The 27,555-nt window shown below is 34.2% G+C and overlaps 1 protein-coding gene across 1 annotated transcript; it reads left to right on the forward strand.

Moving 5' to 3' along the window:
* The first annotated feature begins 17,686 nt into the window (after positions 1 to 17,686).
* On the forward strand, positions 17,687 to 27,353 carry LOC144556810 (protein argonaute 1B-like). Its single transcript, XM_078305264.1, has 24 exons — positions 17,687 to 17,894; positions 19,073 to 19,376; positions 19,864 to 20,117; positions 20,455 to 20,666; positions 21,064 to 21,213; positions 21,299 to 21,432; positions 21,522 to 21,631; positions 21,731 to 21,837; positions 22,074 to 22,212; positions 22,331 to 22,447; positions 22,565 to 22,672; positions 22,899 to 22,970; positions 23,091 to 23,213; positions 23,658 to 23,823; positions 24,314 to 24,435; positions 24,530 to 24,667; positions 24,912 to 25,054; positions 25,153 to 25,215; positions 25,342 to 25,405; positions 25,987 to 26,122; positions 26,240 to 26,313; positions 26,542 to 26,636; positions 26,733 to 26,764; positions 26,898 to 27,353. Exons 2-24 carry the CDS (start codon positions 19,082 to 19,084, stop codon positions 27,110 to 27,112), a joined length of 3,069 nt encoding a protein of 1,022 aa, XP_078161390.1. The 5' UTR covers positions 17,687 to 17,894; positions 19,073 to 19,081; the 3' UTR covers positions 27,113 to 27,353.
* The last annotated feature ends 202 nt before the right edge of the window (positions 27,354 to 27,555 follow it).

The raw sequence follows: 27,555 nt of genomic DNA on the forward strand, positions 1-27,555 counted from the left end.
GTCTCCGTCATAAGGCACACAATATTTTTTACGACAAACGCACGGCTGCTTATAATTGGCTGTTGGGTACAGCTTCTAGAACCTTTCTGCGTATCTCTCTCTAATTAGTACGGACGGCTAGAAGAGACCGGTCAAGGTATCCAACGGTCTAGCAACGATCGAGGAAAAGATACCCGAAGAATCTGCGATTTGACGGTAGTACCCTTGTACTTCCAAACACGCGCTTCGAAAAGTTTCAAGTTCGTTGGACACGGCGTGCCGTACGGTAATACCTTTTTTTTCTTTATTTAACTTAATTTTGAGCATTAAATGCCAGCGACAGACAAAACAAAATTAGTAAATTACTGTACAGAATCTGGGTTCAATTTCCAGAAATAAATTACCCTCCATGCCTCTTGGTGGTAAAGATTTTAACAGAGCAATTTTGCTTCTTACAGCGCATGGAGATTTTTTTTTTAAATAGAATTCATTTAAATTATTTAAACAGAACAAGCCTATTTTGATCGGATTTTTGAAAACTAGCCTTCACCGATCCCTAGGATCGGTGGAGCAAAAAAAACTCATTCTACACTGGTCCTAGGGATCGGTGGAGCCAACATTTATCCCGCCATAAATATGATGCACCAAAGGCCACACCAAAACCTCCACCGATCCACAGGATCGATGTAGCTTCAAAAAACATCTCCACAGGATCGGTGTAGGTTTAGGTTCTAAATCTAAAAGTTATCAGTTCTCGGAGGTAACCTTTATACTCTTCTCTTTCTTCTCTATTCTTTTTACATGTATTTTTTGGGAAAGAGAAACACATAGGTCACCACATTATTCAGTTCATATTCAAATGTTTCGTACTCCAGAACATCTAAATCTGATTAGTTTCTCGGTTCAGTATAAAAGATGTCATATATATTCAATTTCTAATAGGTAAATATTTCCACACAATTGCTATTTTTTTGTGTGCAGGATTCGTGTCAAAGTGTGAGTAATTTAGCTAGCACCTTGGAAGTTGTTGGTTATGACTTCGAGAATTTTAACTCAAGGTCAATCTTGGAATCTATGAAAAATCTTCAAGGTCGAGCTAATTAACAAGCCCAGTGATACTTGCTATGCCTTTTGGTATATTCTTAAATAATATTCATATATTAGTCATTACAGTTACAATTACCAGTATTGCTGTTGATTATTATCATGACTATTAGAACAATGCTAATGGTGATTATTTTCATTGTTGTTATATAAACTCAAATTATATAAAAAGTTAATCCCATGTTTTAAGCCTAACTGACTCTTGCTCTTTCTATCTCTAGGGTTGGAGGTGCACTGAAAATGTTAGGATTATATCACTTATCAACCAATCAGCACTTCGTGACTTTTTGTTATCTTGCCAATCACCGGTAATACTCCATTCTTTCATGTATATTTTTCTACACCTGTAATCAAAAGTTTTTTATGTTTGATACTTTGATTTGATAATATATTACTTCCTTTCATTACTTTTAGTGTGGTGGGTTCACAAAATGCCAGTACGAGGCAATACCTGATCTATATCACTCCTACTACGGCTTTGCAGCTCTCAGCTTGTTAGAGACTGAACTCGACCCCCTTTGTGTCGAGCTGGGCCTGGCTACATTTAGTCAATTGTAGAGGTTATGCTGAACTTCCAAAACAAGGATACCATTCAAACGGAGAGCTCGGTTTGGAAGGAAGAGGAAGGAGGAGGAAGTAGAGGAAAGGGAGAGAGATGAACCACGGGCTGCAAAATGTGGAAATCAAGCCTCCACCGATCTCTAGGATCAGTGGTGTGGTATGGGATCTTCTGTGGCTACATTCTCTTGGGTGCGAAAGTTGGCTCCACCGGTCCTACGGACCGGTGTAGAATGGGTTTTTTTTGCTCCACCAATTCTAGGGATCGGTGGATACTAGTTTTCAAAAATCCGATCAAACTAGACTTGTTCTGTTTAAATAATTTAAATGAATTCTATTTAAAAAAAATCGCGCATGGACAATAGAATTAAAACAAATTCATATGCTTTTTGCGCTGCATGAAGCTAAAACTACTCTGTTAAAATCTTTACCCTCTTTGTAGTGGACACGGCGCGCGTACGGTAATACTTTTTTTTATTTTTTATTTAACTTAATTTTGAGCATTAAATGCCAGCGAGTCAGCGACAAAATTAGTAAATTACTGTACAGAGTCTGGGTTCAATTTTCAGAAATAAATTACCTCCATGCCTATTTGTCAGGGTTGTAAATAATGGTATGTGGTCGTTGGACGGATATGATACCACCAAGTGATTATTCAGGAATAATCAAGAATAATTGAGTATAATTGGAAATAATCGACTGATTATTCGAGAAAATCCGTGACGGTTTGATCACCGCCAAGGACTAATTGGCTGATTAATCGGTCTAAACGGAAGTTTTTTTACAACACTGCTATTTGTAGTTAATATATGGAGCAACTAAACTTCAAACATAAATGCACTGGAATGGAAGGAATCTGAAGAATTTATATATTTTCAGAACTTTTCCAGTTTCCAACGATCCGTTATATGAATAATTTTATTTTTTGCTTTCAACTGCACATTAATCTGGAATGGCGCTGTTTCTTTGAGACGATTAGAAATAGTTTTATTATACAGTTGCATTATTCCTTGCAAACAATAAATACATTACAGTAAATCTCTAGTTGTAGGGCCTGTTCGGCCAGATCACTATTCACGTTGGAAAAAAAAAATTCAGTTCAACTGAATTTTTTTTTTCCCACGAAAACAGTGTTTTTCAGTTCAAATTCCGTGCCCGCGCTCATTCCCATTTGTCGGCCGAACAGGCCCGTAATGTGTGTTGCATGAATATATATGGTACTGGTATTGTATCGGATATGATACGGAATACGACGATACGGTAATTTTCAGTATCGGAATAAAAATAATTGTATAACAGTCATGTATTTAATTATTTCTATTAGCAATCAATAAAGTGATAAACAATGAACAGTACTTCAACTTGGTAACAGAGGAAGAGAAATAGGATTAGTTTGTTATATAATAGCATTTTTGCTAATTATTGGGACCATATTCTCTACAGAAATAATAAAAGGACAGTGATCCTGTTACTTCATGCTACGTAAAAACAAACCGTACTGCCAAATTAATGCAAATCATGATTCATGATCTGTGACTCACTGTGTAATTCCTTTGAAGACATATATGTGTCTCCAAAAATAAAGCTATTTGGCAAATCTACAAACATCATGAACAGCATTTAGATGAAGAAAGACAATTACATACCAGTATCGTCAGGGGCAGATTCTTGAATCTTGACTAGCTAGCTGAAATGATCACATTTAATGTGGGTATTATTAATTTCTCTGGTCCATGAGAAATACGGATTTCATAAGATTGCTGTACACGTGTACGGTATTCACTGCAAGGTCAATTACAAATGTCTCAGGCCCGGACAGCAGTAGACCAGACTAACAGTAACGGGTGTTGACTGTTGACCCATCTCATGGGTACCGGATCCAATTCAAATTGGATTTACATATTTGACCCATTATAAGGGATTGACTTGTAACACAAATGTGTATCATCTGCATTAATTCAAAAGAGAATCTTTTGAGTTAGTGAATCTCAACTGTTTGATTTTAAATAAAGTCAATCTGATTCTTGTCTGTAACATAGAGGCTCTTTAATATTAGTGTTGATCTAGTACGTACGAATCTTAAAATAGATCGGATGGTCGAGATGCATTAACCAAAAGATTCATTTTTTAGCATTGAAATGGGGCGGTCTGTTGAGCGATGTTCGGTCAGAGTTAGTTCGATATGTATTAAAATTTGTGTGCACTTGATTCGCGTAGATTTTACAGTTGTTTGTGCGAATATTGATGTGCATCAGATTGTTTTGACTTAGCATCGGATTGTATTTAATTCGATATCCATCAAACCGCCCCTGATTTCTTTAAAAATTTCCAATTTATAAGATCTATCCCTACTATATACACGGATTTTTACATGTCAAATCAAGATCAGACTTGCAAAATAAATCGAGAAATGATTAAATTATTAATTCTATAACAACCTTGTGTAGTTTTTTAATGGACATCAGACCAAAATCTGTACGATATCCGATCAAAATTGTTTGATTTGTATTGAGATTCACACGAGCGAATTTAAATATATACTAATTTCGATTGTTCTGTAAATTTATACCGTACGCACTAATATCGAGGTCGAGTATTGGACAAATTTAAGGTTGTGCTCCAGTAGAAGAGAAGAGACCTTCATTAAAAGAAAGAAAAGACAGCGAAGGAGAAGAGCGATCAGACCATAACCATTCCGAACTAGTGGCTGCACCTAAGGTACTTTATGGATCAACCAATCAATGGATGGAGCATCATAGAAATGTTGCCAAATGAAAAAACATTAAATTAAATAAAAACTTGAGCTGTTGAGCAGATGATCTACTCTTAATGATTGAACATATATAATTTGTAAGGAAATTTTTTATCTGTAGAAATTAAAAAAAAATGAAAGAGAGAAACAGAAAGAGTACATTATGTCTTTGATTAATAGAAAGATAAGTACGATTTTTACCGATTTTAAAAATAAAAAAATTTGGATCGGTAGAAATTCTACAGATCTAAACTTAGTCTTTTTTTTATTCTGATGTATAAATAGAGAGAATTTTTATATCAAAATGCTTTTTACAAAATAGATATAATGTTTCTATCATAAAATCTTTTTATATTTTACTAAAAAAAATTTAAAAAAAAATACAAACTAGTTTGGATCAGTAGAATTCCTACCGATCCAAACTTTTTAATTTTTAAAATCAGCAAAAATCCGATCAATCTTTCTGCCAATTGAAAATATAATGCACTCTTTCTAATTCTCTCTCTTCCTTTTCTTTAATTTCTACCGATAAAAAATTTCCAATTTGTAACCGACGTTTGTATCGCACAAATTTTAAACCTTATTTCAGGTAGATTCTGCAGGAAATTTCGCGGAAATGCTTAGCACTGTGCACGGATGAATCATGAAAATGTTGAACTGTTGATAAGCATTAGTCTTTTATATAATTTAGCAGAGATATATCGAAAAAATAAAGTTAAAAAGTGAAATTAGGAGCAAAAAAAGGTGCAGAATCAATTTAGTTATATTACCTAGTAGTTTATTATTATTTTTTCTTTTAAGGAAAAGGTACCTTAAGAAGACTTTTAGGGCCTGTTCGGTTGTCAATCGGGAACGAGAATGAGTTTGAGTTCGGATCTAATTTTAATGGGCGGAACACTGTTCCCGCGGGAAAAAAAAATTCACTCAGAGTGAATTTTTTTCCCCACGAAAACAGGAAAAGCCGAATAGACCCTTAGTCCGATGTCTGATTGAAAACTTTCGATCGATATCTTGAATGGACAATTTTATATTTTTTGAGTTTGTGAAAATTACATACCCATAAATGTGGATCAAATATATAAGAATGAATCTTATGACTAATTGAGCATCTCCAACAATACAATTAATTAGCAATTGCAAGACAGATGTCAAATTGAAGTAACTACTAATTGTAAAATAAATACATTAATAAAATAATATTAATTGTAAAAATTTATGTTACATGAATGATAACATTTTTTAAAGGATAGTAACCACCAATTTTCGTCAGATGAAAATGTTTTTGAAAGCTTTCATGATATGAAAGATTTCAAATTTTGAAAGAGTCCCGCATCTCTCAAAATAGAAATGAAATTGTCAACTCATATTTTTGTAATTGTCAACAAAGATTTTACAGTTGCATTTGCAAGGCGTTAGAAATGCTCTTACAGAATAAAAAGAGTTCGAATATTTAAAAATCAACCAAAGTTATTCATAAATTTTTCTAAAGTTAAAAATTTTGATTTTATTTTATCTAAAAATAAGTTACTAAACCGAAAAAAAGCAAGAAATTTGAAGGCGATGGTGACCAAGTGCGCCGTGTTGGACCTTTTCTCTTGGCAAATTGCAAGCTTAGCAGCTGACCGTACCGTTGCAGTTGATGTAAATCTTCTCCATTTTAAGTAGAACCGGAGAGGTACTGTCCCTAAATTTGTTGAATTTTTATCGCCCAAGTATGTATAAGAAAACTAATCATAGTATTTTATTAATAATAGATAAAATGGATGCTATTATAAATTTTAATATAAAAGTCAATAAATTTGATAAATTTGTGAGTTTTTAAAATTTAGAATGGTAAGTATGATATTTTGAATTTTAGATAAAAGATATGTAATTTCGAGGTTTTTGAGGGGTATATTTAAAATCCCACCTATTGTGGCAATTGAGGCTGAACTGGAGAACAATAGAAAAATTGAGACATGTACTGGTACAATTTGGTGGGGTCTAATCAATTCAAGAGATATTTTTAAAGGCAGTCTCTTTCTTTGGGTCTCCGTCAAATTACACACTCAATGGTCTCGGGGACCAGAGCACCATCTCTGCTGCTGTCTCTGTCTTTCTTCTTTAAGAATCGATACAAGAGACAAATCGGGTAAACACTGTAATATATGAAGCCTTAATTCCTTCATTTTTAATATTTATTAACGCGGAAACAATTGTTTTTTCAATAAAGGATTAGAGTGTAGGTATGTAAATGAGCCGAATATTTTTTTTGTTAGAAGAAATAAACAGAGTTGACCTCAAATCTGAAAAAAAAAAAAAAAATTACTAGAGAAGCATAAAATAGCATCGCACCATCCAGAACTAATTTGGGCACACATTGAGGGCCTATTCGGCAGTGCAGTAGAGAATAGAAATGAGTATAGGAAATGAAAATTTTGAACTAGATTTTATTGTTTACGTGGGAAAAAAAAATTCAGTGTAAGTGAATTTTTTTTTTTCCACGTAAACAGTACTTTCGGAATTACTGTCGAACAGGGCATGAGAGCCTTTTCAGATGCAAAGTATTTGATGGGAATTGATGGGTTTTGCACAGAATCTATCAATCTATTCCAAAGTCCATTCGGCAGCCCTTTTTTTTCCAAATTTTTTTGGCGAGTACAACCCACTTATTCCCTCTTCAATGTAAAATTCTAAGTTACAAAAATACCACCTCCAACTTCATTTGTTTTTTTACCCAATTATCTCTCTCCTACAGGGACGGATTCAGGATTTTGATTAAGGGTAGGCACAAAATATTGACAAGAGTATAATATTTTTCATGACGAATTGAAATGGAGTAGTGGATAAAGATCTAAAAATATCACGGTACGACCAGATACGACACGGTTCCGTCATGGCACGTGTGCTGGTTACGTGCCGTGACCATCCACATGACGTGACAATTTTTCAAAAAATTGACACGATAAGACACGTCACGTAAAAGATTTGGTCATGGTACGACACATTATCACGTGTAATTAAGATCATTAGATCTTAATCGAATGGTAAATATTTAATAAACTAACCTAAATTATGAAAAAAATAGTTAGACATGACAAACGTGACCGGTTACGTTTGGTCACGTCTTGTCACGACGTGTCATGGTCATGGCGTGATTAACATGCTGTGACCATTCACTTTCTATGATCATCCTTCTAAATTTAATCACAACACAACAAGACACGTGATCTAAGTTATGACGCGACTAATCACAACATTGTACATATTTATATCCTTAGCAGCACATCTTTTTTTTCTTTTTTTACACGAATCAGTCTAAACTGATTTTCTTTTCCGTACAATTTTTTTCTACCGGACCCTAAATTAATTTCCAGAGTAGACATTATATCCATTCAGATATAAACACAAATATAAAACAAATAAATAGTTGAATCCAAGGTATGCAGTGCCGGAAATTTTTTATTCATAGAAATTGAAAAAAAATAGAGAGAGAAATAGAAAGAGTGCAGGTTTTGTGATATTGATAGAAAGATCGGTACAGATTTTACCGATCCTAATAATCAAAACACTTAGGATAGGTAGAATTTCTACCCATCCTAACTTATTTTGGATCTTCTGTGAAGACGGTGCCTGAGAAGATCAAGAATTGATCTGTTGCTATTCCTGTTTTGAAGACGGTGTCATAGAAAATCCAGAATATATTAGGATGGGTAGAGATTCTGCCTAACCTAACTGTTTTGATTGTTATAATCGGTAAAATCTGTACCGATCTTTCTATTAATATCACAAAACTTGCACTCTTTCTATTTTTCTCTCTATCTTTTTTTTCAATTTCTATGAATAAAAAATTTCCGGCAGTGCTATTCTTGGATCCGCCACTGCTCTCCTGTGCTTTTTCACCTTCTTTTTGCTTTTCTGCCTCCCAACACTTGGTGGCTCTCTCTTTCACCTTCTCTTTTTCTTTTCTTTAACCAACTAACTCATGTACATAACGAATGAGGAAATCATTTTATTTTTCTACTGTGGAACTAAATAGTTTGGATCTGCACTGGATACTGACACATTCAGAACAGGAACATGTTGGTTGCCGCATTACCAAGTAACGAATTCGAATATCCAATTACCTCGCTCTCTTATTATCTTTGCTTTATCCATAGTCATAAATAAATAAATAAATAAAAGAAATATGTCATAGGTAATCCCAGATTCTCTGTGGCATGTAATATTAGTCATACGCATAGTCACAAGATTCGCGAATTAAATCCGAATAATTCATTTTTTTGTCATACAGAACGCGAATTATTCGGTTGACCGAATTAAACTCGAATAATTTGCGAATTTTACGATCTTTTTTCAATTTTTATGAATTTTTTCCGAATTTTTTCTAGAACCGAACTCGAATTATTTGCCGAACCCAACCTGAATAATTCAGCTGTCACTGTGGCCATACAGAAAGAAATAAAAACGTGATGTGGTGTAATTGATATGTCATCAATTGATCATGTTATGCTATGGTTTATTATAAAAAAATCATTTTCATATAACTTGCCAAGACAATATGTGACTGATCACGCTTAATTAATTTTACATAAAAAATAAAAAACAACGATAAAAATAAGAAAATTTAGTCAAATAACGTTTTTGCTTGTTACTTTTTGTGAAATAAATTAAATTAAAAAATAATATTAAAAAAATTAATCACATAACATGTTAAGTGGTATGACGTAACCATATCTGTTTGGGCAATGTATAGTTTTAAATTCGAAAATAAAACACATCACGCGATAAGCGAATCATGTTATATGACCAACGCACATAACGTGTCATGACTTAATGTATCCGTGACGACGCTAGTAATATACCACTCATATCATAATACAATCCTTTGTTTACATAATCATCAAAATCAACTGTAACATTATGTAATAGTGATATGAAATTAGTAATTGAAAATAATATACGAAATAAATCGAGTTGATTTTCTTTAGAATAATACGAAATATTCCAAGAACGAGGGAAATTGTTTTCGGAATAAATCCACAAAAATGGTTAAACTAAGTTGTGACCAATATGATTAAGTAAATTATGGATCTTCAAAATTAAGAATAATATTGATTATGAATTTATTTACAATTTTGAAAAAAAACTTTGAGGTGCACATGACATTGGGTATTTTTCTCTTGTTGCTTGTTGTATTCAACATGACATTGGATATTTTTCTCTTCCTCTAATTTATTCTTCTTTCAAACTCAATTATAATTTTGATAAATTTCTGAAGTTTAGCAAGTTTAAGCTTGCTTTAGGTGTTGAGAGAAATGAAAAGGATTATTGGGTTACTAATTTATGAAGAAATATTGATTTAACAAATTAAACAAGGCAAGCTAAAATATTGTGTGAATTTAGTTGAAAATATATTTAATAGAGTATTCTAATTGATTTGTTTGAGGCCTCTTCTTTTACCCTTGTGTTTCTACAAATTATGTCTTCATTGGTTTAATTTTCAGATTTTTGGTGTAGAGTTCCAACCTAAATCATACCTATCGATATCGAGCTCAAACCAACTTGTACTTGTGTATTGTTACCATTTTCCTTTTGGTTTTACATTTCTTGTTAATTGCTATGATTGACTGATTAACATTGAGGGTTTAGAGTACTGCTGGTAGGGGTGCAAACGGGTTGGATATTATCCGACCGTATCCGACTTTGTATCCGAAAATTTAATACGGATATCCAATATCCGAATATCCGTGCGGATAGGAATACAGATATGGTTTTGAATTTTAATTATCCGTATCCGAATAGTAGATATATATTATATAATTTAATATGAATTATGAAAAAAATTATGTTATTCACTATTATAAAAAACGGATATCCGTATCCGTATCCGGTTAATATCCGATCCGTATCCATATCCGTCTAATATCCGATCCGTATCCGGAAAATAAAAACGGATACAGATATGATTTTACCACTATTCGATCCGTATCCGATCCGTTTGCACCCCTAACTGCTGGTACCCGTCAGTACCGGTCTCACTGTATCATGTTACCATGGGCTTAATTGTAAACAAAATAGGATAAGGAAGACATAATTTGTAAAATACCTATGAATTGATAAAACCAAATTGTCAGAGGAGCCTTAGTGCAAAGTTACATATATGATAAGGTGTTAGCTAGAGAACTTTATATATGAGAATTATAATCAGGTTTTGAATTGGACAAGTAATTATTTAAAGTAGAAGAATAGCATCAGGATTGTGAATTCAGAATTGAAATTTCGAATTGAACTTGGACTTTACTCGTAGACTTTGAAAAAATGAAAGAATTGAATGAAATTGAGCTTGCCTTGTGCTGGATCGAAAATATATAAATAATAAGGATTAACAAAATGATTAAATAATGGTCAAAAGATGTCACTATTTGAATTGAATAAGGTTGGGGGATTAGAAAAAAAAAAAGTCTAATTACATGTATAAGAATTTAACTGACATTAGAGAGTACCGTGTGACATCGAAAATAAATATAAGTATTGATTAGAATGTGTATACTATTGTTAACGTAGGCATAATAATGAGAAAGACTGATAAGACAAAATGATCAAGAAGAACAGTCTGTTAGCGACTTCATCTATTGCCCTACGATATCATGTGCGAGGTTATTGGATTAGTTTGAGATTCATAACTAGGAATTAAATCGTAACTCACTGTGTATTTTGAATATTTGATTGATTGCATTGATTGAACTATTGCATCATGTGCATAGCCCAATATAATTGAAATGAAATTACATGTAAGTCTATTGACTGTCATGTTGATATTGTTTATCGATTGATTGATTTTTTTTTTATTACAAATGATTGATTGAGACCACAATGACTGAATTGATTGAAATATTGACTAATGTAATCCTTGAACCTCCATATAGTAGAGAAAAATAATTAATATATCGTAAAGTCTAACTAGCTACTAGACTTTACTCCAGGACCCTTATACGCATATGGTGAATGGCCCCAACTGAATCCAGTACTGGATAGGGGATATTGAATGTGAATTGTGATTGTAAGATAATGAACTGTGGTAACTGCCTTATTATTGATTTTTTTTCTGATAATGACAGCATTATGATATTGATTTCGTATTGTTTCCATTAATTAGGTGTCAGGATAGTTGGAATGGTATAAGCCCTAACACGACATATACATGTTATAGTATCTATCAGTGTTACCAGACTAGAAATTGTAAAGTTAAGAAACCAAACGTTACCAGACTTAGTGGTTGTAAAGATTAGGTCCCAAACATTACCATACTTAAAGTATTAAAAGATTTTGACCCAAATCATTTATTATGATAAGATTCTTAGAGTTCTGATTTATTTATATAATTTTTGTTATTCAATTGAATACTATTATTGAGCATTTGCATTCGTCATTATGAAATGAACTGTTTGTTTCTCATGCGGTGATTTAATTCTGAATATGGATTTCTTTCGAATCCAATAATCTGAGTGGCAATCAGCACTGTTCTCACTCGTTTCCCCTTGTGGATTACAGGTTTATTATACGAAGATAAAGAGCACTTCCGGGTTATAATTAATAGCAGGGTCACCTAAAGATATGAAATTTGGGGTTATTTTATCTGACAGGATGCAGAGAATATTTCTCTAGCATCATCCACTATAAATGTCAGGTAATTCTTGTTAATTATTTGGGATGTGGCAAAAATATAATGGATACTATTGACAATGCATAAAAAAACCCATGTCATGTGTTACGTATATTGAATGGTAAATAGACGCGGCTGGATTGTCGCACCTCCGGATCGGGTGTGTGACATCAACAAAACCACAAGAACCAACATAAGTCAAGAAATTTTTAAAAACCTATATGTATATAATTAATTAATTAATTATACATATGAGGAATTTAAACACTTTTATTTTTTTGTGTTTTTTAACAAAAAAAATAATTTATATATTAAATAAAACCGTTAAATAAGATTTATATTATTTTCTATACATATTAATAAAAATTTATCACTCCTTAGTTCTATTTTTACATGACCTAATAAGTTGAGAAACGGATAAAATGTGCGTTTGTGAACTTGGTTGATTTCTTATTGAACGCTTAGCACTCTTGTATGTAATATTTTTAGGCCTTAGATAAACATTGAAGGTATATACAGGTAATTTGGTATCTGGTCTTTTGTAATTTCGGTTTTAATAGAAACTGGTGAGGTTTAATAATATCTCCTTTGACCCCAAAAAAAAAAAAATTAAAAAGTTGAAAAAATAATGTTTAGAAATTATTCACATCGATATATTTTTATAATTTTTTTTATAATAATAAAACAAAGTTCAAATGTCATAATCTTTTACACGTACGTAGAGAAAATAATATAGATAATTTCTAATTGTTTTATTTTGATGTTTAAATTTTAGATAAAAAGTTGTTAGAGTTTTAAAAATAAAAGCATAACAGAGATACAAAAATTGAAAATATTTGAAACCTCGTTATGTATCGAGAGAGTACAATTGTTATGAAGGTTCTAAATAGCAATTATCGCGTCGTAACAAAAAGGTTGAAAAAAAGTTATCGCGAATAGCGTAGTTACAACGAAAGCTATTATACATAATGATTTTGTTTAAAAAATTATTTTTTATATTTTTACTAATTATCAACATTATAAAGTCTTATAGAACAATAAATAATGCAAAATTGATTAAAGAATTAGAATATTCATATTGAACTAGTACAAAGTTAAAAAATTTATTCAAAATTTCTCTAATAATACTTGTTATTATTTTGTTTTATATAAAGATTTGAAAGCTCAAGCCACTCAACTATTTAATATCCAAAAAAAATATATATATATTTGGATTTTAAACATCCGATCTCTTGCACAAAGATCAAAGGATGGTCTCGAGAGTAAAAATAATTTGACTGAGAAAATACTAAGAAAATGTAAAATTTATTTTTAAATGATAAATTTTACTAGTAATCTCAATTCTCCCTCCTTACAGATCAAACATTTATGCGAAATTCGTGATCTTTATAGCCTTATTTTTATATATCTATGTATTTTTTTGAAGAAGAAACAAGGGTCACGCCGTCATTTGATTGATAAAAGTCTGTTACAAAAGTTTTGTATCAGATCAATACAATGAGCTCAAAACAGTTGAGCTAGATACCCTGACCTTATTGCAAAAGGAAATAAGAGAAAACTAAAAAGAGAAACAGTCTCGTTCCAAAAAATAAAAAGGAAATAGAGAAAAGAAAAAGGAAAAAGAGACACAGTCCCGTTCCAAGTGAAGTTGACTACGTAAAAACAGAAAGAAAGAAAGTAGTGCCAGTATACAGTATAGTTACTGGTAAATGTTATACAGAAAGAAAGAAAGGAAGGGTGTTATGGTGGTCAAGTGGAGATGAATCGTGTTCATAATTTTAAAAGAAAGGTAAACTAATAAAGAAATAAGATGGAATAAATATTTTTTTCATTTATTCATTTCTTGAATTGATGCTCAGGGCGGATCCGGCATGTAACAAGGGGGCTGCCGCCCCCGCACACAACTCTCCCTCCCTCCTTATTTTGAGTTTTAGTGGTGATTTATCGGTACTGGTCGATCTTGTCTCACTCTGAAATTTGTTTTACCTCCTCTGGATGTTTGATTTGTAATTCGGGTTAAATTTATCGTTAAAATCAAAATAAATTTCTTGAATTATGATTGGTAATTATAATTATAAGTTGAAGCATCAGAAATTACAAGTCAGAGCATTGAAAAATATAAGTCAAAACAATATTTTTTTTTATCGAGTACCCAATTAGCTAGTTAATGAGTTTAAAACTTTAAATCCAATTCGATATTTTTTTGTCTCTCTGACAAAATTTTTGGATCCGCCCCTGATAGAGCCATATTATAATATTATAGATACAATTAGCTAGTTCACTTATATATACATATTGTGATTCTGCTTGGGTCAAATGAATCTAAATCTCACATTATTTTGTCTAAATCTAAATATTTTGTGCGATGTATAATGTAATTAGATATAAATAGATATGTTCTAGAGATTCTTTGAAAGATTTCATCAAATATATATTTTTTGTTCTAGGATTCTCTTGGGTTGAATATGTAAGGATTGGATGGAATTATAATATATAATTTATTGAATATTATAGTTTCCTCCCCTCGATCAAATTAAATATTCCAACCTGTTGTCTGCTTGGAATTTTTTATAAGCTTATCCATAAAACGGAAGATTTTAAATCAAAATTTTTCATCACAAGTTTCTCGTCATTAATACATCATATTTCATTTATAGACCATCTCGTACATTGGATTATAAATCGTTGGATTCGAAGTTCAAACAGTCGATTTACAAGATTCTTCATGTTAAAATTTGCTCGGAGACTAAATTTTACTTTTTTTAGATTTTTTTTTACTATTTATTTAGAATTTTTAAAAATAGCTATTTTTCAGAAATTTCTGAACCATAAAAAAACAAGAGTGAGTCTACGGTACTATGCATATCACGGGTTATTACCGTGCTACGGCTCTATATTCGAGTTTTCAAATCCTAACGGTCGATCCGAACCATTCATCGTGTTCTCCATATTAATATGTGTTTGGAGACCAAATTTTACATTTTTTGAAAAATATTTACTATTTTTTTAGATATTTAGAAAATCACTTGATCTGAAAATTCTGGACCATCCAAAAACAGCGATTTTCAATAAATCTAAAAAAATAGTAAACAAATTTCAAAAAATATAAAATTTGGTCTCCAAACACATATTAATATGGAGAATAAGATGAACGGTTCGGATCGACCGTTAAGATTTAAAAACTCGAATATAGAACTGTAGCACGGTAACAAATCGTAATATGCATAGTACCATAGACTCACTCAAAAAACAATGATTTTTTTAAAAGTTCTAAAAAAATAACAAACAATTTCAAAAATGTAAAATTTGGTCTCCAAGCACATTTTTTTTTAAAGATAGTGGTATTACCACCGATTTCATAAAAATCAAGCATATCTGATATGGTACCTAAAATTGGTACCAAAATCAAATATGAAAAGTTGTACATCAAGTCATCATCAACAAACATAAAATCATACAAATAGAGATAGTACCTCAGCAAAAACTAAATGAGAAATAAAATGAATACTAAGCCAAAGAACAAGTCTGAAAAAACAATCATATCATAGGAGACTAGTAATCCAATAAATCCTCATCCGACAGCTCGTCTCCAGACATATGATATGGGGGGTTGCCGACTCCAAGAGCTTGAGTGTACTTCTCTGCCTCCTCCAGTATCTGATTTGGAAGGTCCTTAACATCACATGGAAACATTAGACTTAATTTTAAGTATGAATTGTTAGAGCTAGACTTACACCAAAAAGTAGCTAAAGAGATTATCTTAAATCTTAATGATTTAGCAGAAATGGGAGTAGTATTATCATTAAAAATAACTCGATTTCGTTCTAACCAAACATTCCATAAGATGGCTCTCTCCAAGCACATTTTAATATGAATATAAAATTGAACGGTTTGAATTGGTTATTTGAAAATCAAAACAAACAATTTATAGACCCATTTTCAAAAGAGTGTATAATGCACCATAGCTTAACTCCATAATATATCATATTTCATATTTCATTTATTCTAATCATATATAATAAGGGTAAACCAGGAAATTATCATATATTAATATATCACATTTTTAATCTCAAACTTTTGCACGACACAGCAATGTTGGCTAAGTAAGAATTAAGTGTTACCAAAACGAGAAAGCAATATATTTAATTCGTAGCCTTCACAAAAAGAAATAAAATAAAGCATTTTCTTCTTTTGGATAAGCAAACTTTTATCAAAAAGACAGTCGGTTCCTGCTATTACAATGTCGAATTTTTGTTTCAAACTAATAATGCTCCGTTATGGCACCAAAATTGTGTTAAAACGCACATGAAATTTCCATGAAATTTCCATGTGATTAGGCTTTAGTCTTTTTTGATTTGGATTAGACTCTACTACTAGTCATGAACCACGATCGGATGCTATCAGAATTTTTGTACCGTGTCTTAACAACACCGCGTATTTTTAACTTGGAGTGAATATAAGTTACGCGACGGTGGAATAGACCTGCCACGTCAGAGAAAAGAGACATTTTGTAAAAGGCCGTAAATATTTTACGTGGGTGATAGTGTGATTTTCCATTTTGAACTGAAGCAGTGGTGAGTTTTCATGTTTGGTCGGACAAAGCGGAGTGCTTTGTCGTTAACCTAAAAGTATTTTCATAAAAGCTGCACCTGGTTCATGACTGGGAGAGCACCGGTGGTTAAATCTGACTATTGGGACCCACTGTCATAAGCATAAAATTTCTTAGTGATGAAAAAAGCCAGGATTGAAGAATCAGTTTACAATAGGCGTACTTTTTGCTGAAAAATCAAATCACTGTGGTCCCCCATTGCTATAGGGAAAAGAAAAAAAATTAGGGTTTTGATTCTTGCACATCAAACCCAATGTTGTTAATTTATTTTCTCAACCTTTTTTTTTTTATTAATGTATCCACTAGTTGGTGGATAACTGTTGTTGAGCTAGTTGCATTAAAAGTTTATGTAAGTTTGACATAGTACAATTATTCAACTAATTAATAATTTATTTGTTGAAAGTTTGAGTATCTCAGTACCAATTCAGTTTGATTTTCACGTGTCAATGGCACGATTCTTCATTAAGGGCCTGTTCGGCCCACTATCGGGAATGTGTGTAGGCATAGAAATTGAATTGCTTTTTATTGTTTTTGTGAGAAAAAAAAAATTCAGTTGAATTGAATTTTTATTTTCGCACGCAAACAGTAACGAAGCCGAACAGACCCTAAATGTTTGTTTGAAAAATGAGACCAGTAGAAGTTATAAATCAAGAAAAAAAGCAGGGTGAAAGTGTAAAAATCTCAAGAAACTATTCAAATTCCTGTGCTCCAGGCGTATGCAACAGCCTATACAGTTTTGTGCCTCCTCAAAAGCTTAAAAATGACACCTGGCTCCTCTTTCCTTATTTCACTGACAGGAGGAATTGACAGGTGGGCCCCAGCTGTCGGTAATAGAAGGTAAGTGCAGTTTCTTCACCGCCCGGTGGGGGTTATAATTTTGCAAATAAATATGCTGCAATTCAATAGGATCGCAGATTCCTGAGATTCTAATTTCAACCGTTAATATGTTCTGAGATTCGTGTAATCTAATTAATTAATGGTTGAGAATAGAATCGCAAAACCCTGCGATCCTTTGAGATCGCAGCAGATTTGCTTCCACTATAATTTTATCTCAGATTGTCTTTTTTCACTCCGACTCCTCTCTCTATCACACCGCTCCTCTCCTCTCCTCTTTTTTGGCCTCCTCTTCGTACCAACTGCTTTCTCTCTCTTCCTCTCTCAGAGAAGACAACGATTTTCTCGTGACCGAGTGAGGGTTTTTTGCAAGGCGATTTCGCCTCCGAATCGGTTTCTTACTTCTAGTGCAGGTTCTTTCTTTTAATTTTTAATTTCCTCTCTATCGGTGGTTTTTATTTGGGGAAATTTCTTTATCAATTTCGTATTGTTGCTGGCTGTGCGTTCCACGAGAGGCTATTATCTTCGGAGACTTTGATTTTTCTTTTTCTTTGAAGAAATAATTTAGTAGTGGTTTTGGATTTTTTTGGCGAATACTTTGGTAATATTTCTTTTTAAGTCTGTGAACTATTAAATTCCGTTTACATATTGGCTTGTTCTGAGTTAATTGGAAAGCTATTAAGAAAAACCTCTTTGTTTGGGCTAATTTTTTAGTTATAGCCAAGCGATAGAGGAATAAACCTTTGATAGGGATATAGGGTAATTTTATTATTATTTTTTTTCCTTTTTTTGTCATGTTGCCTTTTTTTTTTTCCTTTGTATTTTTTTTAAAATAATCATCAGCAGTTGCTTTTGATAATTTGATTCAGATTGTTTGTACATTACATTGGTTTTTTTTTTTCTGTTCATATTCAGTTACGATGAAGTAATTAATTAAAACAATAACAAAATCATGGATATAAAAGTAAATAAATGAATTGTGATTAAGATTTGCTGATGAAGCAACTTAGGTGCAGTCTACTTATTGCATTATATAACTTCACCCAAGTCTTCAATTGCATAAATTTTTTCTAAAGACATTATAGAAGCATATGTTTCCTTTCTGCTTTTCCTGTAGGAAATGGGTCTGACCTTTTGTAAAATAAAGTTTTTGATATTGTGCCTAAATTGATATTGCACCTTAATTCCGTCATGCTTGCTAAGTAAGAGGTCATGTAATGCATAATTAAAAAATTAGAATGTTTATTGTTTAATATGTTAAATTGTTGATTTTACAAAACTAAGATTCCCTTGTTTGACTTTGATTAAGCCTCTCCGTAAATGTTAGCACTTTATCTAGATAATAATTAATAATTTGTTTTAATAATTACAAAATTATTTGTGAACAGTAGTTTTGGTTTGTTTAATAGTACATAGATCTGAGGCCAGAAATTTTTAATGCAAAACAAGTACTTCTTTTAATTACTAATCCACAAAACCTGTATTGTTAAATTGAGGTGCATCTCTCCCCCAGAAGTGTCCAAATATCTTTCTTTATTTCTTTTTTCTAGTTGTTGACTCCACATTATCCATTTCATTTCTCTGTTTCCAGTCTTGAAGCATGTCTGACACTGGTGGTGGTAGGAGGGGAAGGGGACGTGGGTCCCCGCAGCAGTCTCCCAGGGGTCGGGCCCCATATCAACAAGGAGCAGGTGGCAGAGGGGGCAGGGGATGGTCACGTCCTCCTCAGCAGGTTCAGCCTCAGCAGCAACAGCAGGAAGCTTACAGGGCTGATGTGGCAGCTGGAAGGGGGGGCCGCCCTTACCATGTGGGTCCCATGAGCCAGCAGGCTCCCGAGCTGCACCAAGCAACACGAGCTCCGTCTCCGCCTCTACAGTTGCCACTTGAGGCCACAGGTCAGTATTGTAGATGGTATTTTTAGGAACCTTTTGGATCTAATTGGAAATTTGTTGAAGTAATTTTCCTTATGGTTCGGGTTGGGTCTAGCCCTAGGACTTTCAAAATGTATGAAACCTTTTTTTAGGGTTTTTAGTTGAGTCGAGGCACCTAGATCAATGGTGCAATGTACATTTTGCTAATTTCTTTTTATGGGTTGAAATGGACAATATTTTTTTGGCTGGTAAGTGGTTGGGACGGGGATGTAATAACAACATAGGTGATTTTCCATTTCCTTTAATCTTATTTTTCTTTAAATTTCTGTTGGGGTGGGGGTGAGGTGTTGAAACTGTGTCACCAAATATTCCATATAACTTGGATAAAATTATATCAGGGACAAAACTTGATTGTGGCTGGGGGTCGGACTAACAGATTAAGTTTTAGAACATTATTAATTATTGAATTCTTCTTTGCCTAAAACTCATAAGAATTTCACTTGTTGCACAGGTGCTCCATCTCCTACGGCTCAGGTGGTTGAACAGTTTACAGAGATGTCTGTTCAAGGCGAGGCCAGCTCAAGCCAAGCTGTCCATCCGTTGGGCCCACCCGCTCCTGTAGCGGGCCCGGTGGTTCCAGTTGCTTCGAGCAAGTCTATGAGGTTTCCTTTGCGGCCTGGGAAGGGCAGTATTGGCACAAGATGTGTTGTCAAAGCAAACCATTTCTTTGCTGAATTGCCAAACAAGGATCTTCATCACTATGATGTTAGCTTCTTACTTTCTGCAAGGGCTTGCACCACCAGTTTTAAAATATTCTTGTTGTGTGTCTCAGTTGGGTTCAATTGATACTGAAAGAACTCTCGATTGAGATGGAGTTGTTTAGTTGTGTTGTCCAACTATTGATTGGATTAAGTTTTACAAAATGGCATGCCATTGCTTAGTTGCCTAATCTAGGGTTTGATGACCTTAAACTCAGTCTCATTCAGCCAGAATTTAATTGAGGAAATTGAAACCTTTTCAAAACCAGTACAACATTTGAGTATTTTATTGTTCTTTTCTTCACTTTTCCTGTGTCAGTGAGCTATTTCACATTTCTGAACAGGTGGCAATGTCTCCGGAAGTGGAGTCGCGCATCGTTAACCGTTCAGTGATGCATAATCTGGTGAAACTGTACAAAGAGTCACACTTGGGAGGCCGCCTCCCGGTTTATGATGGCCGCAAGAGCTTGTACACTGCTGGTGCACTCCCTTTCACGTCCAGACAATTTGAAATTACATTAATCGATGAAGATGATGGGAGTGGCTCGGCCTCAGGGTATTTATTGTTCTTGACAGCTGTATTTTGTTATTATTATTATTATTATTATTATTATTTTTATTTGAAGTGAATTATATAGATATTGTTCATACTGCATACCATCGTAGCCATACCGTACCTTATCCCGTTGGGGGATGAAAGAAACACCATGCACCTCTACTACTTATTGGATGATCCCTAGTTTTGGTTTGGAATTACCTGAATTACCCTGATTTCTCACTATAGTCTGTTTTGAATTTGAGAAAATTGGGGTAGGTTGGGGGAATGTTGGAACAAGGGAGTTTTGTGAGAAATAGTTCTAGGGATGGATGGGCACACACTTTTAATGGTCCCGATGATCATGTTTTGTATGATTGAAAGACTCATATATGCACATTTTTAATTCTTATTTCAGGAGACAGAGGAACTTTACGGTGGTGATCAAGTTTGCTGCACGCACTGACCTTCACCACCTTGAGTTGTTCTTAGCTGGCCGCCTGGCTGATGCGCCCCAAGATGCTTTGCAAGTACTAGACATTGTCTTGCGAGAGTTGCCTACCACTAGGTAGTTGATCAATCCCAGTAATGTATTAATACAAATCAAGCTTCTTTCAATTTTTTGTTCTTTGAAATTCCTTGGTTCTTTATAGGTTTGCATCCATCGGCCGTTCTTTCTATTCTCCTGGTTTGGGGAATAGGCAGACACTTGGCGAGGGTTTGGAGAGCTGGCGGGGGTTTTACCAAAGTATAAGGCCTACTCAGATGGGGTTGTCGCTTAATATTGGTATATACATTATTCTTTTTATAATAGTTGTTGCTTCATAGTGTCATTTGTGCAGTATTATAACCTGCCACATATTCTTGCCATGTTAGATATGTCATCAACTGCCTTCATTGAGCCATTACCGGTGATTGAATTTGTATCACAACTTTTGAATAGAGACATCCAGGGAAGACCTTTGTCCGACTCCGATCGAGTCAAGGTAGTCTCACTTTTGATTACTCTCAAGTCTTTAACTTCACTTTCGTTTGAAACTTCTCTAATTTTCATTTTTGTAACTCTTTTTTTTTATTAATTGCAGATAAAGAAGGCACTGAGAGGTGTGAGGGTAGAAGTTACTCACCGTGGTAACATGAGGAGGAAGTATCGCATAACTGGGTTGACAGCACAGGCCACTAGAGAACTAACGTAAGCATTTTTCAATGCAACGTTTTACAATAAATGAAACAGAAAATTTAAAATTGTACAATAAATGCGAAGTTGTACAATATTAGTTATTTAGAAAACAAAAAATGAAACAGTAAAACACTTAGCATGTACTTGTACAGTTTTACTGGGTATGCACAATGATATATATATGCATAAAACACAGTATGCATTTTTCTTTTTTACATGGTAGTTATAACATTTGCCTTGTGAAACAGGTTCCCTGTAGATGAGCAAGGCACCATGAAATCGGTGGTGCAATATTTTCAAGAAACATATGGGTTCATAATTCAGCACACTTACCTTCCTTGCCTTCAAGTAGGAAACCAGCAGAGAGCAAATTACTTGCCAATGGAGGTGAGCAAATTACTTGCCAATGAAGGAGGTTCTCTTTTTATTGGTTTCATCCTCTTTTCCAAAAAATATGCAGAAGTTGAGTCTCTCTCTTTGTGCTTTTGGTTAATAAAATCTATAGGTGTGCAAAATAGTGGAGGGACAGCGGTACACCAAGAAGCTGAATGAGAGACAAATAACTGCCTTGCTTAAAGTCACATGCCAGCGCCCTATAGATAGAGAGCAGGATATTATGCGGGTAATTTTTAATTCTGCACTCCCTCTTTTTTCTTCTATGTTGTTTTCTTTCTTTCTTAAAACGGGCTTATGAATTGCGATGGATGCTTACACTAATCTCGTTCATTATCGCTGCTAGACGGTTCGCCACAATGCTTACCAGAATGATCCCTATGCAAAGGAATTTGGTATCAAGATCAATGATAGGTTGGCGCAGGTGGAGGCTAGAATTTTACCTGCTCCAAAGGTATGTTCTTAAATCTTATTCATCGTGAGCATATCATGACCACATATGGCACTGTGTTTGAAAATGACAAAAGAAGCTATTGTTTTACGAAGTCATAACACTGAATTTGTAAATGAAAATGTTGAAAGCATATTTATACATCAAAAAGGCCTGCATCAGTCTAATTTATTTCAATTTTACTGCTCTTTTTGTCTTATTGAAAAATATTATTATCCTGGTCTGGCAGCTCAAATACAATGATACAGGGAGAGAGAAAGATTGCCAACCAAGAGTCGGCCAATGGAATATGATGAATAAGGTAATACTGAATATTATTGGATAAAATGTGCCTTATCTTATTTGTCCGTTGTTTGCTGAAACTGATAATGTGCTTTTGCATATGGTGATTTTCTCCCTTTTTTTTGCTTGTAATTTACAGAAAATGTGGAGTGGCGGGAAAGTGAAGAGCTGGATTTGCATCAACTTTGCACGTAATGTACAAGATCAAGCCGCTCGTGGATTCTGTCACGAGCTTGCTGTCATGTGCCACACTTCTGGAATAGTAAGCCCCCCTCCACCCTATTTTCATAATTTCACTTCTCCAGATATATATTTTTGATTAACAAATTCATTCAGGGCTTGATAGTTAACCTACTAATATGCTTGAGCTCTTGATCTTCAATACTTCTTATGGACACACTAGTAACTAGGGCTATTATATCACAATCTATATTGGATGTACCGGCTAGTTATATTAGGTACCATTAGTGGCGTCTGGTCTTGTATAAGATGGTAAAACACTAATTTGGGATTATGTCCAGTCTTGATGTTTAAGCCTCTATCCATGTGATACTAAACAAACAAAACATCTCTGATAGGTTGATAAGTTGAAGAGTTTTCACAAAGAAGTGAAAAGTAAAATTGACTAGGTACAAAAAGTAGTAATTATTGAAATGAGATATATCCCACTAATAAATTTCTTGTGTTGATCTTGAAAATATTGTAGGATTTTGCACTTGAGCCAGTGCTACCCCCATGGAGTGCACGACCTGATCAATTGGAACATGCTCTGAAGGCATGCTACCATGATGCAGTGGTCAAGTTGCAACCTGAGAGGCGCGAGCTCGACTTGCTCATTGCTATTTTGCCTGATAACAATGGCTCCCTTTATGGTATTTTCTATCTGCTTTTCTGCCTAATTTCATGTTGTGCCCTTGCAAAAACTTATACAAAGTCACATATCTATAAAAATCATCTTGCATACTCCCACACAACATTTAAAGAATTGTTTTAGTTACTTGCAAGATTGCCAAACTATGCTCCTTTACTGTTCCTCTCCAGAAGATATGTTGTGTTTATATATTTCTAATTTTTCTTGTCACAAGTAAGATGGGCAGTTGTTGGCAAGATAATTTCTTTTGGTAGCGCAGTACCATTACCTGCTAACTGGAGATTTGAAAAAAAGAGTATTTTAACTAACATTTGTATAGAGGAGAAAGACACTCATTTGTAGAAGCAAAAGCTGTTCTTTGAGGGAAACTATTAAGTGTCATAAAATTTGTACAGTATAAATACCCTAACTTGTTTGGGACTAAAGGCTTCGTATTTACTGTTGTTGTATAAATATCTGAGCGTTCCCTTTCCCTTTTCTTAATTTAATAGGTGATCTGAAACGCATATGCGAGACAGATCTCGGGTTGGTATCACAGTGCTGTCTGACGAAGCACGTGTTTCGCATGAGCAAACAATACCTCGCCAATGTTGCGTTAAAGATAAATGTCAAGGTCTCAAATAGAAAAATGTTGTATATCCTTCTCTTCTTTTACTTTTCTTGGATCAAAACGAGTTCATTTCTTTGTTCTGTTTATTTGATTAAAGGTTGGGGGTAGGAATACTGTGCTGGTTGATGCCCTCTCGAGGAGGATCCCACTTGTCAGTGACAGGCCCACCATAATATTCGGCGCTGATGTCACCCATCCTCATCCTGGTGAGGATTCAAGCCCTTCTATTGCTGCGGTAAGAAAAAAAGTTTAAATGCTTTTATTTGTTACAGTCCCTGTAAACTCATTCGTTCTTTAGGTATCTGTCAGAAATGTTATTGTGTTTGTATTTAACTATAAACTTGGTCTCAATCACCAGCGGCAGTAGCATATCCAACTAAGGTCAATTTGGAAGCAAACAATAAAGATCCAACTTGCTTGAATGCTCTGGTGGTACCCTTTGCTTAATACTTGTATTATTTTTTTTTTCTGCCAATTAGGTTGTTGCATCTCAGGATTGGCCAGAGATCACAAAATATGCAGGCTTGGTCTCGGCTCAAGCACACCGACAAGAGCTGATACAAGATTTGTACAAGGTCTATCAAGACCCCCAAAGAGGCGCTATTGCCAGTGGAATGATCAGGTGATTAAAAATATTCTTTGCTACTTCATTATTACTTCTGAAAAAAAAAATATTGTATGCTAGCTTATATGAAACCCAAAAACTTAATATTGTTATAGGGAGCTCCTCATATCTTTTAGGAGAGCAACAAACCAGAGACCCCAGCGTATTATATTCTACAGGTAAATTTTTCGAAGGACTATTAGATTTGAAGTAGTTTTAATTTATTTTATCGAGTTCAAGTTCCAAAATGCTAGTAATTGATGATCTCTTAACAATGTCTACCTACTCCACTGCCCCAAATGCAGGGACGGAGTGAGTGAAGGCCAGTTTTATCAGGTTTTATTGCATGAACTAGATGCGATTCGTAAGGTTTGTGTTCCTCTTATCCTTGCATATGGGCTTCAAAACAGTGAATTGTTGGTACACACCACCACTGTGATTAGTATCATACGATTTGTAAGTCTAGTCTCATGATATGATATGTTTCCATACCTTAGCGATGTGAATCTGTTTAGTTCAATTTTGCTCCTTTTGACATCTGCTCTCGATGCCTTTTCCTTTGTTTTTCTTGTGAGATGATGCACCTCTCGTTCCAATTTCAGCCCACTGCTCGATTTTGGAATAACATGGAGACATCAAAGTATTTGGGGAAGAAAGAATCTCAGCTGATAGTATAGGTTTAGGCCACACTTGGCCCGTAGTTTTATTTTGTCATAAGACCTGTGCATGTTTAAACTTGATTCACAGTGCACCATCTTTTTTAGTGTTTTAGTTAACTAGTGGGCCACTAGTGATACAATACAATTTGAAAACATTGCACATCACCAGCTTTAATTAACACCTTTGTCAAAAAACCAAAAGACAGGAGAACAGAACTAAAAGATATGCATGAAGTGCACCTTTTCTTTTATTGATGTGAAATTATATTTATTTTTTGTGCTTTATTTCAGGCTTGTGCTTCTCTTGAGCCAAATTACCAGCCGCCTGTAACTTTTGTGGTGGTACAGAAACGGCACCATACTAGGTTGTTCGCAAGTAATCACAATGACCATTCTTCAGTTGATAGGAGTGGCAATATACTCCCTGGTTGGTGTTTTTAGTTGATTCTTGTGTTTTTATTTTTTTTTAAATGGTGTTTATTTAAAAAAAAATCATGGTCTTTTGCTTTTTAAATAACATGTATTTGGTGATGCAATTTTGAAGGCACTGTTGTGGATTCAAAAATCTGCCACCCAACTGAGTTCGACTTCTACTTGTGCAGCCATGCTGGTATCCAGGTCAGCGACTTTCTTTGACTGGGTTTTGATCTATGTTGTAATTTCTACGATATGTTCTTAAATTGAACTTTATATAGTTAGCAGCCAAAAGAAGATACATTTCACTGTAGTTTTCTATTGTATCTTTTTCAAGAAATATCCAGCTGTCTATCTGATATTTCTGTTTCATAGTTTGTGTGAGGTACTTTAAAACTGTTCTGTTAATTGATTTTTTTTTTTAACCCACAGGGGACAAGCAGGCCAGCTCACTACCATGTCCTGTGGGATGAGAACAAGTTCACGGCTGATAACTTACAAACCCTGACAAACAATCTTTGCTACACGTAACTCAAATATTTTCATGACATTTTTATTTTAGTTATTCTGACATAATGTTTAAAAGTCTGAATATTTTTTTATTTTTATTTTTTATGTTTCAGCTATGCAAGGTGCACAAGATCTGTCTCAATTGGTGAGTCTATTGTTCTATACAATGAGAAAATAAGCCTATTTACTGTTCGGGTCATGTCAGCCATCAGACTCATTAGTTTCATATATGTGATTTGTTTGACATATCATATGCACCTTTACAAATTTTCATGCAGTTCCACCAGCGTACTATGCTCACTTAGCTGCATTCCGAGCACGGTTTTACATGGAGCCAGAGACGTCGGACAGTGGGTCCATGCCTTCTGGCCCTCCTGGACGTGGTGCGGGACCAGCTGGTGCACCGAGGTCCACACGGGTCCCTGGGGCTGGTCCAGTTAGACCCCTTCCTGCCCTTAAAGATAATGTGAAGCGTGTCATGTTTTATTGCTGATAAGGCTGTTTATAATGTGTTGGAATGAAGCTACTTCCTAAATTAATATTTTGTGTTTTGTATGTACTCTGGTGTGTTTTACTTGAATGTTTGACTGTTAGGTTAATAGTAGGTGTGATTGGTGGTCCTTAGTGGTAGGTATCCTGTTGTTGGAGAGTAAGACAGCATTGCAAGTTAATCTTGTTAACTGATGTGATGACCATGTCTTTTTCGAGTATGAAGTCAGTAAACTGTGTTAGCACTCTTAGTAAACTGGTTTGCTTGCTTTGTTGTCCTGTAAAATTCTTTGGTAGGATTCCTTGATTGGCTCTACTTAAATTAGATAGCAACATTTTTTTTTTGTATGTGTACAATGCTGCTAGAAATTCTGCAAATAGGAGGAACCAAACATATTTTCTTGTTTGGACGCTAAATAGCTTGCTCATTATTTCATTTTTTTTTTG

Source organism: Carex rostrata, chromosome 7 (assembly GCF_964058835.1).
Source record: "Carex rostrata chromosome 7, lpCarRost1.2, whole genome shotgun sequence".
Taxonomy (NCBI): Eukaryota; Viridiplantae; Streptophyta; class Magnoliopsida; order Poales; family Cyperaceae; genus Carex; species Carex rostrata.

Excerpts from the sequence above, each read along its gene's own strand:
- LOC144556810 (XM_078305264.1), top strand. The coding sequence starts at position 19,082 with ATGTCTGACACTGGTGGTGGTAGGAGGGGAAGGGGACGTGGGTCCCCG. Across the intron at positions 26,123-26,239 it reads GAGTGGCAATATACTCCCTG|GCACTGTTGTGGATTCAAAA; the intron begins GTTGGTGTTTTT and ends GCAATTTTGAAG. Across the intron at positions 26,314-26,541 it reads GCAGCCATGCTGGTATCCAG|GGGACAAGCAGGCCAGCTCA; the intron begins GTCAGCGACTTT and ends TTTAACCCACAG.